This window comes from Eublepharis macularius, chromosome 1 (genome assembly GCF_028583425.1).
Source record: "Eublepharis macularius isolate TG4126 chromosome 1, MPM_Emac_v1.0, whole genome shotgun sequence".
NCBI lineage: Eukaryota > Metazoa > Chordata > Lepidosauria > Squamata > Eublepharidae > Eublepharis > Eublepharis macularius.
The window spans coordinates 226712471-226724044 of NC_072790.1; the positions used below are offsets into that span (position 1 = coordinate 226712471).

At 45.8% G+C, this 11574-nt stretch overlaps 1 protein-coding gene across 1 annotated transcript; it reads right to left on the minus strand.

Annotated features, from left to right (window-relative positions):
• Positions 1 to 655: 655 nt before the first annotated feature.
• CFL1 (cofilin 1) lies at positions 656 to 5998 on the minus strand. Its single transcript, XM_054990265.1, has 4 exons — positions 5825 to 5998; positions 3636 to 3943; positions 2456 to 2532; positions 656 to 1495 (listed from the first exon to the last, which is right to left on the minus strand). The coding sequence occupies exons 1-4, from the start codon at positions 5825 to 5827 to the stop codon at positions 1383 to 1385; spliced, it is 501 nt and encodes a 166-aa protein (XP_054846240.1). The 5' UTR covers positions 5828 to 5998; the 3' UTR covers positions 656 to 1382.
• Positions 5999 to 11574: the final 5576 nt, after the last annotated feature.

Sequence of the window (11574 nt, forward strand, 5' to 3'; positions counted from 1 at the left end):
TGGCCCAACATTGTCATGTCTGCATCCAGGTCAGGCAGCAGCAAGGGCACAGGGAGCTATTTGTTGCAACTGCCCTCTTCTGGTTCCCCCGTGTCCCTCTCCTTTCCACTGCACTCAGAACTCAAACAATGATCACAGATGCCTTGTTGAGTGACTATAGGTTTGGCAAGGAAACAGATGAAAAACAGGTTGAATTTGGGTGTTCTGTTCCATTTCGATCAACTGGGAGCTTCTGGCTATCCATCCTAAATCACTACAAACTGCTACAAAGAGACTGAGTTACTGTGTCAATCCCAAAAATGGGGAAGGAAATAACAGTTTTGTTCATCTAGCTTGATGAAGGAATGTCACAGAACTCTTCCAGACGGCACTGTGGAACTTTTAACGCTCGTGATTTTAGGTTCTGGGGAAGGAGGTCCAGGCTAAAAGAACCTCCCAAACATGCTCAGTTAAGCACGGATTCAGCACTCCCTTTTCCCAGCATTTCACTTGAGCAAAATGAGCATATTTAGTCAACTGGCAGGAATTCATCACATACCTTGGCACAAGCTCTGGAATATTTTAGCACCAAGAAAAAAAGCCACGCACTTGATGTACACCCTTACTCCCCCCCGCCCCCAGAGCTCAGGTGAGAAAGGAGCAGCACACATTAGAATAGCATTAATTTTTTTTTTATTGAAGGTCAATATTGGTGCTGCTTCCATATTTTGTTAAGTTCCACTGGGTGGGGCAATTCCACCCCCAACATTGAGATGGGTGCAACTTTTCTCCACAATATCTCATTTATACACAGTACTACAGACAAGCACAAAGCCACTATGGCAGATAAGGGGAGGGGGTTGGTCAAAAAGGAAGGAGGGAATGCAGCTGCCATTCCACATTGTTTTCCAAACACACAGAGAAACCAATAAAAAAATTTACACATCAGGCAAGATGGACTGATTTTGGAATGAGAAGGGGCCTGTAGACCCCCTGACCTTCAGATGCCCTCTCCCCCTTGAAGCCTTGGCCAGGAGAAGGGTCCTGCTTGGAGTGGTCCCATGCCTGGAATGGAGAAAGCAGATGGTCCCACGGAGGGGGGCAAAGGAGGCAGCCAAGGAGTGGGGCCCAGAGGAATGTCACCTTAAAGACTGGGCATGGAAGAAAGTGGAGGGGGGCATGAGAGAAGAGTTGTAGATGGTTTGGCAAGTTTCAACAGCAGCTGCAAGGTTGGGGGGCAGCTGCTACAGGAGGGGAGCACCAGATGGGTGAAGATGAAAAGAAATTGGAACATAACTAAAAAGGAGGAGCCCACCCCACATCCCGCCCACCAACCCAAAAACGGTAGCACAGGGCCATTAACATGGAAGCTCCGGAGACACTGGCACAACAGGGGAGGGGGCTCACAAAGGCTTGCCCTCCAAGCTGATGACTGCACTGCCGCCCAATTTCTCTGCCAGACAGCAGCGGTCCTTCACTTCCTCATAGCAGTTTGCTTGCACCTCGTGCTTGATCCCTTGGGGGGGGGGAGGAAAAAAAAAAGAGGTGAGAAGTGAACAGGCAGTTTCCCAGTGCGGTCGATGTAATCTAGTGCTCCCCCCTCCTTCCCATCCACATCAGATGCTAGCTGCTTGGAGACAGAAGGAAAACCACTCTCAGCCAGCAAAGCTGAACTGCAATCTCACTTTGTTTAGGGGATGGGAGCGAGCCACCAGACAAGGAGCAGCAAACCGGGAGTTATCCATTCCTTATCTGCAGCCTCTCTGCCATCTCTTGCAAGAAGCCAGCTATGACTGATAATCAGTGAGATCACCACAGCCAAAGTAGGTTGCTGGTGGCACTGCTACAGCCAGCTATAAGCTTGAAGTTACTGCTTAGAATACACATCACAAGGTTACAAAGATAAAATGGGTAGAGGAGAATCTAGTACACTGTCCACTGATCTTTGGAAGAAGAGCTGACTAAAAACACAACTGATGGACACCCCGACATGCCAGACTCCCAGCAACAGAACAATTGCGGCCATTCTGTCCACCCTAGCCGCTGCATAAATCCTGGAGAATTAAGATTTTTTTTTTTAAAAAAAACCATCTTCTGAAAGATGGAAAAGGTGAGAGCTAAGCAGGTCCAGATTTCTAGTTTGTGGCAGTGGCACAAGCTGCATTTGAAGCTCTTCCAGACTTTATGTAGCTGATGAAAACCTCCATTTGTTGAGGGGTAAATGCAATGTAAAATACTTCACAAAATCCAATACTATAATCTAACAAAATCAGGAGTTGCAGCATCATGCTGCTCCACTAGCACAGCTCACAGAAGTCTTGGTAACCTGAGTGATAAAGCCATTTGCAAAAGCACAGAGCTCAAGGGCTGAACCACAGGTCATACTTCATGGCTTTCAGGCAACACAGTATCAATGCATGAGCTTGAATAATAGAAACTGCACCAACATCCCCATATTACATCCATGGCTGCTCACCTGTAAGTTTTTTCTTGATGGCATCCTTAGAACTGGCATAAATCATCTTGCTCTTGAGGGGGGCACACTCCGGCGCCCTGTAGGTAGGGAACAGCAATCTTAATACAACAGGAATTAGACCAACTCCTCTCCAGGGGAGAGGAAGAACAGCTTGTTATCTATAGGAACAGGTCTCTGCCTAGCAAACAGGCTTGAGTACAGGAAGGGGCAGCCTATTATGCTCTGAATCTAAGGGATAGTTCCTCAGATGAGGAACCCTAATTTATTTCTTTTGAACATCTGTATCCTTTAGCATACTGCATACATCTTTTAGAACACGATTTTCTGCAAATACAAGAAAATGAATTCCAAACTCATTTTTATGCATGTAGCCACATTCCTCAGCAGCTTACAATCCAGTTCCAAGTTAGACATTACTTGCTTAATGTACCTTTGCAACACAATTACGTATTGGAGCAAAGGGTACCTTCTGGCAGCAAGCTTCTACAGCCATGGCATAGGTTTGGCTTATCTTCTTCTAGGAGACATGACCTCACAGGGTGGGAAGTGAGCAACACCTTGCTCAAACCTCACCTATGACCCACCTCTACTTAAATTTTTTGTTCTTGATTAATACATTAATGCCAACAAATACTGGATTCTAGAGATATTCATGATTGCGGCATATCCTATCCTACTCACAAGACTCACACTTAAACTATGCAAGTTAACACACGTTCCCAATATAAGCAATCTCCCATGAACAAGATGACCCCAATATAAGCAAACCCCAAGAACTGCTTGAAAAGCTCTGGGCCCTCCAATCCAGTGCAACAGACCTGTCCTCAATTCCTTCTGAAGTTGGGATTTCTCTTAGCTCATTCCTCATTAGAGGAGATTCAACAATGAAGGGGTTACAGAATAAGCTCCTGGGGAGATCTGGAAGCTAATTTGGCCAAGCAGCTGTTAGAGAGCAGGTGACAAAGCAATCCTCTATCCATGCCTTTTGTTACCCGCCCATCACCCTAAGTGAGATCCTCAGATTGGAACCTGAACTACAGTCGCATATTATGTTGGAATTTCTATGAAACAAGGAACCATGCTTAAGATTCTGGGCAAGCAGCGGAAAGATCCAGAATGAGAAAGAAGACTCCAATTCTAAAAACTGCATGATTTATAAGAAGAGGAAAGAGTTGCTCACCAGAAGATGAAAACAAGGTCTTCCTTTTTGCTCTCCTTGGTCTCATAGGTGGCATCATAGAGGGCATAGCGGCAGTCACGATCAGGCAGCATCTTGACAAAATGTTGGTACGGGTCATCAACGGTGTCCCCGATATCCCCCACCAGAATCTCCTTTCCCTCCTCCAAGATGATGTTCTTTTTGTCTTCACTCAGGCAGAAGAGCACAGCCTTCTTGCGCTTTTTGACCTCTTCTGGGGTGGAAGCCTTACGAACTTTCATGTCATTGAAGACCTTAATGACTCCATCAGAGACAGCTACGCCAGATGCCTGTCAAGGAGAAGGAAAGGGGTTCAGTAGTGGTTGCACTGGAACCCAGGGTATAATGTCCAAAGAAAGCTCAGAAATGGAGGCCAATTAATTCCTGACTGCAGCAAAAAAAGCCTTATTCGATGAAGGAGACAAGGTTTACACCATTCTCTCTTGAGCTTGGACTAAGCACATGGAAACATTTCTGTAGCTGTTTAATGCAAATGTACTCAGCATGTCAAACTAGCCTCTGTTCTCCTTATTAAATTTGAACTGCGGGGCAATCTTTACACTGTAGAGCACCACTGAAGCACTCTAAATACAGCCAGGGACAAGATTTTGCACACTCAGTAAAAGGCGGGATGGGGACAAGTAGATTTTGGGCTGGCCACCAAAGCTAGCCAGAATTTCATCTGATGAGAAACCCAAAGATTGCTAGCACCCAAGAACAGGTATTCGCTACCTAACCCCATTCTGCTCAATGCAGTCACTGGTGCTTGACTTCAGTGTTGTCAGCATTTGAGGCACACTTGTAAAAAGCTGAATAAATTCCACACAAAACCCTCAATTATCTTTTAAAAGAGTACAGAGGCAGCATTCCTGTAATGAAAGCATACAGGGAAAAAGATTCTTCTGCGAGTTCCTGCCAGACTTGGTATGGAATGGCATGCTTAGATAGTATCTCCAGTTCTAAGCAGCACTGATTAGAGAATGTAGCAAAAAGAAAGTCTCTGGAGAAAGGACAGGAATGAAAGTTGGTTCACTCTCTCATTTATGGGGTGAGAAGAAAGTAACGTGGAACAGAGGAAGCTGGTGCACTGAAGCAGCCAGGCTGGGAGGCGGATCCTTGACTTGGCCACCAGCTCCAGAAAAGGAAGTATAATTGTACTGCATGGCCCAGGGGAGGGGGGTGGGTGGAGGAAGACTGAAGAGCCAGTAGAAAGGGCAATCAGGAACTGCATGCATGTTTCCATTGTAAGTTGCAGAAGTCTGAGTGCCTAGCGGCTTTTGTCAGGAAATGCAGAATTGCTCTACGGTTCTGCCACTGAAAAAGGAAACAGCCTTAACCAATAGAAGTTTGGGGAAAATGAACAGGAGTGCACATCAGAGGAATAATTTTCAATCCATGACTAAGCAATTTGGCAAATTGAGTGTTGGGGGGTGGACATGTGTTACAAACCCAGCCTTCCCTGGTCCTCTTCCCAGCACTAAAAGTAGTTTTGGTCCAGCTAGTGCCTCAGGGGTGGCTAAAGTAGGATAAAGGAAGCTGCTGAAGAAGACTATAATCATTAGAATATTCTGGGGCGAGAACGATTTGCCGGTTAACCCCTCCCCCACTGGGTGCAAACTCCAGACTTAACGACATCCCGAACTCTACAGCAAAAACGCCTTAACCTTGGCAGAGTTACATTCCTTGAATAGGGAAGGTTGTTAGACCACGGGGTGATGTAAAAGGAGACAATCGAAAGACCGCAAGATAGGATTCCCTCCCTAGGCTTTCAAGCACAAAGACAAAAACAGGTGCTTCAAACCTGAAAGGGAGAAGGCCCACATGCTCACACTCAAGAGCTCGTCTTCCTGGATCCCAACCTCAGCCCCTCAACCAGAGAACGGGTAAAAGAAGAGAATTTGAATTCTCGAAAATTTGATGGAACAGTTGAGGGAGAACAGGAGGAAGCAACCCGCCCGCTTCACCGCCCCTTTACAACGGCCATAACAAGGCTGAAGAGCTGACAGAAACGAGGATGAACAAGGAAGAGTGCGTCTCCCCCCCCCCCGCCCAAGCCGGCAAGTAAGGGGCCCCCACGAGCCCCCCACAAAATGGCGGCCAGGAGACAAGATGGCGGCCACTGCGGGAGGGGTGTGAGGGGGGAAAGCGGGGGAGGGGGCGCCGGTCCTTACCATGGTGCTGTGGGCGAGGGAGGGAAGGAAGGAAGAAAGGCGGATAGACGGCGCGGCGGTACTGCTAGACCTGCTCCTCGCACTCCCGGCTTCCTCAGCAGCGACTTCGACTCAGTCTGCGCATCAAGCGAGGCCCGAAAGGAACTGCAGCCCTACCCCGCCCCGGCTCAGCGTTTCCGCTTTAAGCCGCCCTCGAGGAGGAGCCACTTCCGGTCCGGCTGCGAAGGGCTTCATGGGAAATCGAGTCCTTGTCCTCCGCTCTGCGGAGTTCTCCTCCGGGGCATCCTGGGAATTGTGTGACTGGCGCTTCGCCGATGCCGGCCTTAGTGTTCTCCCCTCCCTCCCACTCTCCTTCCAACGGGATTGTAGGACTCCTTCATGGTTGATGGGAAATGTAGTCTTAGAGGGCTAATAGCGAGAAAAGTGCACAAAGGATTCGAGCTTGCGTTTCGGAAGGCATCCTGTCACTTTCCGGCAACAGTATGTGCCTAGAGTCACTCAGAGTACCTGCAGAAAGCATTGGGCTGCCTTAACGCCTATAATTAAGGGTCTTTAGGAAATGTTTTCCAAAAAATGAACGAGATAGCTGCAAAATCATTTGGTCTATTTTTAAAATGTCAATGTTTGGTTTATATTAAAAACAAAAATACACGTGAAAATCTCGAATTACAAAGGCAGTGAGCTAGAGCAAATTAAAATAATTATAAAGGGGAAACTAGCAGTATGAAAGCAGAAAAAGCTTTTCGGTTAAAACAACAAAAAGCCCTGCTCAGGAAAGCTTTTGCAACAATATATATATTCAACCTAGTCTGTTCATGCAGCGCTGAGTGCAAGAAAGAAATGATAAGGGGACAAAAAGGAATGTACTACTTCGTAGTGATGGAGAAGGGTTATATTTTTAAAAGAGTCCCCTACAAGTACATCATTCCCTGTAAACTGAAAATTAGCACGGGTGGGGCTAGAACCTTTCTCCCAGATATGTTGCTTTCTTATTTTCAGGGACTTTATACAAGATGCAACTTTTAAAAACGTGACTCCCCGCATCCCACCACCACCTGCACTCTCAAAGGGTACATTCTACACTACCACTTGAGAAGCCTACTACCACCTTATTCCATTGCATGGGTAAACCAGGCTGTGAGTCTTTCAGCTGCCACAAAACTCTCTTGTTTGGGCTGCAACGAGCTACTATAACAGCTCCTCTGGTCTAGGTTAAAAATTACTCTTAAATAGCCAGCTGTTTCCCTCACAGTGCCTCCTGAAATAAAATGGTCTAAGCGCTTTCTCTTAAAACTGTGCAATGAAAACTGAAATGTATATCGAATACAAAATGAAGTTATTTCCTCAGCAAATGAGTTAAAGATAAAGGGCCACTGAGCATATGTTTCTGGGGAGGTCAGTGGACCCTCAAGAATAGCATATTGGGGGGGCTGCAGTGAGAGTGGGGAATCACTGTCCCATCTTAAAATTACTTAAGTGCCCTTAAATTTTCTGAATGTGGATGGATACAGGTCAATAACAGCATCAGGAAGCTTTATTTATTTACAATATTTATAGTCTGGTTTCATTACAGAGACTGAAATTGGACTAGGATTACAGAAATCTCATTAAACATAGCATATTAGATATACAAGGTGAAGAGACAATGCATAAAAATGATATTACATTGGTAGAAAACAGTGCAGCAACAACGGAATAATACATGCAGCAGACAGATAATATATCCTGTATACAGTGGTATAGTCCATAGTCCCTTTTTCTTTATAAAGTGGCTTCCTGAACCATTCTGTTATAGTATAACCCTATTACCTTTACAGAAAACTTTCCTGAACAACTCCACTTTACATAGTTTGGGAATGACAGGAGTGTGGGAGCTCTCCTGACCTCCTCAGGCAGGCCATTCCACAAGGTGGGGCTGCAACAGAGACTGCATCTTGCCTCCTAAACAAAGACTGCCAGGTTCAGTACTTGGTGCTCTCATACATAGAGGAACATTCCAAAATGTTCCTTTTTCCCACCTCAGCATTCTACCACCTCATTCTCAGATCTGCATCTATGAATACAGCCATAACAGTATTGAGTAAAGAATTTCTGCAAACATATCTTCTCCTGAAAGCACTAGAAGTCACATCTGCCAAAATTTTATATAGAACCTCTGTCCCATAATGAATATAGCCACAGTGATCCATGCCTTAGTTTCATATAGACTAGACTACTGCACTGTGCTCAGCTTGGGGTTACCCTTGAAGAGCAACCTTTGAAGGGAGGCAAGACCGCTGGTCTGGCTGAGGCCAGACCGCTGGTTGGGACCAGCTATTGGGATCCTGTGACCCTGATATTACAGCAATTAGAGTGCCTACCAATCTGCTCCTGAACACAATTCAAAGTATTGATTTTGGCCTTTAAAGCCCTACATGGCTTAGAACCAGTGTATCTGAAGGACCATCTTCTCCCATATGTCCCTGCCTAGGAATTAATATCACAGGGAGAGGCTAAAGAAGCTCACCTGATGGGTACACAAGAGAGGGTATTTTCAGCAGCAGTCTCATGACTATGAAACAGCATCCCCAGCTGGTCCCTTCTCTACTGTAGAATGCAGCTAAAGACGTCTTTATTTAGGACTGCTTTGAATTAACTTTGTTTTTATGTTACTGGCAGTCCTATCTTGATTATTTTTAAGCTTTCTTTTTTTATCTGCAATTGTTTTATTTATACTGTAGGCTGTCTTGAGTTCCTGCATGGTAGAAAAGCAGCTAATAAATAAATAAAATCTGGGTACCAAACAAGGTAGCTATATGTCAGCTGTGACTTGATGGCACTTTCCTCCACCGCCACACCAAATTCTCTGCATCAGAGTATGCCATCCCTCCTCCAACAGGCTCCTGGTTGCTCTGTGATGAGGGGCGTTTATAGGGTTCTGGACCCCCACATCCAGTTGACTTGGCATCAGTAGAATGGGTATAAGTAAGCCAGATGCCCACCAAAGAACAGTTCCTAAACACAGGCAGAGTGAATGAAAGATGTTGAAAGGCACAAAGAAATGCAATTGTGTTGTGTTTTTCTTCCTTTTAAATGTCTCGTGGCAGTGTAAGGGGGAAAATGGGAATGGGGGGGTGGATTTGGCTGTGGCATTATAAGACTATCTTGGGTCACAAAGATTGCCAGTGACACTTACTAGGCATTCCTAAACTGTATGCCCATTTTAGGAAAAGGTGAAGGGGGAAGGACTCTGGTCTGCCAGCAGGAAAATAGCCCAGATTAAGGAGGAGGGAACAGAGGCCTGATGGGCAGAGCAGCACATAGCTCACCCCAGAGTCTTTGCCATTGGCTCTGCCAAGGCACAGTCAGCTTAACTGGCCCCTGCATAGAAGCATCCCAACCCATCTGGCATTTAAACACATTGTACACTGATAGCCAGCCCCCAAAAAGATGCAGGAATTCTGTGACTGGAGGCTCCAAGTGGTTTTAAAAATCCACTGCAAGGTAGTTTGCACTGATGGGCTAATAGTGACCCTACCCTAAAGGTCTTAGAAAAATTGGTGCAATGCAAGCATGAAGGCTTAACCCTCATCTCTTGCTTCAGCCTCAATCCAAACAGAGCTGCAGCAGACCTTAAATCTATAGTAGCCAAAAGGTTGATGGGTTCTAAGGAAGCAGCAATCCACTGACAGGCTGCTAGAAAATAATATTTTAGCCGCTATAGATGACTGCTGAACACACTAATCTACCTTATACTGCATCAGCGCATTAGTCTGATCCCACTATGACCTTAAAACTTCCACCCCACCATTAACCTAACCATGGATCCATCCATGCAACAAATACCTTTTCGGAATGCCTCTGTACAATTATATACAATGGATGCAATAAGCACCACCTTTATACCAGAAACCCATCGTGTGTCAATAATGCTCGTCCACTTCTTACATTAGACAAACAGGTCAGTCCCTACGCAAAAGAACAAATGGACAAAGAACTAGCATGGGAAGTGGTGGAACTATTCTACACTTCTTATTCCTCCAGTTGGTGTCCTTTCCCCTCTATTCTCCAGTCTCAGGGCAACTGACAGTTGCAGCAGGTTCTTTCTGACTGGGCAGGTGGGAAAATGCCCTGGATCTGCTTCTTCTCTGGCCAATACCTGGAGTCAGCTTGATCTTTCCTTTGCTATAATCTTCATCCTCAGAGGAAGAGGAAGCAGCAAATTCCCTGTGGCCCTTTGGCCAGAACACCTTATTTAATTATAATTGAATAGAGATAATTTATACAGATCCGTCCATGTCCAGAGGGCTTTATGCAACAATGAGAAACCGTTGCCTTAACCAACTTACAATTACAATGAAGAGACTATATAGTGTGCGTGTTCTGGTGGAGGAGTGAGTGAGTGCTGACCTGGCCAAGGTGACAATTCCTTGCTGGTGCGTGTTTCAGCTCTGTGGCGCGGGGCTGCTTACCTGCATGTAGTGATTTTGCTCTTAGCACTCTGTCTGCAGGGCTGCATACCCGCCTTATATCCCATCCTTGTCGCCAGTATTATGTATTGAGCCTAGTGCTCAAGTGATGTCAGCCAGGCAGTGACTTCAGCTCATGATAGTACTTTATTTGCAAAAAGGAACAACGTGGCTCCCGGGGGAGCCAGATATATACACCTCCAACTCCATCCCATTTCCATAACTCCCCAATAAGAATACAGACTCTAGGATCCTTCATTTGCATGCACTAATCAAAAGGTAACATGTTTACACAACCGCAGTTGGCTCCTATCCAGGGGAAACGATTGGTTGCTGATAACCCTAATTCCCAAAAGGATTGGCTACCTGAGGAGCCCTGTTTTCCTCAAAGCTAGCCCAATACAAAACAGAGACAACAGAGGCAGGGCAGACATGATTGCATACCACGCTTCTCCCGTGCGCACACAGGCTGTGGCACCACCAGCTACACCACAGAAAGAACATGAGCCACTTCCAAATGGAAGTTCCATGTTCTGAGCTCTCAGTCCTTTGCAAATAGCAGGTGTGTGGGAGCATGATTCAGATTAGGGCCTCAGCACTGGAACAGAAGTCCCTTATTGCTAAGAAGGACTGTGGCTTAGTGGTAGAGCATCTCCTTGGCATGCAGAAGGTCTCAAGTTCAATCCCAGGTATCTCCAGTTAAAAGGATCAGGTAGTAAGTGGTATGAAAGACCTCTCCCTGAAACCCTGGAGAGCCATTACCAATCTGAGTAGACAACAGTGGCCTTGATGGACCGATGATTTGATTCAGTGTAAGGCAATTTCATGTGTTCTTACCCCACTGGGATGAATGAACTGGTAGAAAATGTATGCATTACCTGCATCTATGTGAACTCTGAAAGTAAGGTGTCAGCATCATGGTTTTGGGGGCCCTTTCAACCCTCCCCTTCTGCCCCTTCTGACTTGGCTCCTACATTCTGAAGCACTCTATTGCTCCAGCCTTAGAAAGCCTTCATCACAAGAGCACAAAGGTAGCATTACATGTATTGTTTTATTGACATCCGTTAATGGTGCTGCTGACATCATCAAGAAATAGCTACTTCTTGCTTATCGCCCACCCACCCACACAACCTCTGCCGCCGAACAGTTACTTATTGATTGAGCTGCCAGTGCCTCCCCCAGAGAATTCTAGGAATGGTAGCTTTGTGAGGGTGATGGGAATTCTATGTTAGAACCCAGATCTCTTAACAGAACTAAAAGTTCCAGAACTCCTTAGCAAGAAAGGATGACAGCTAGACAGAT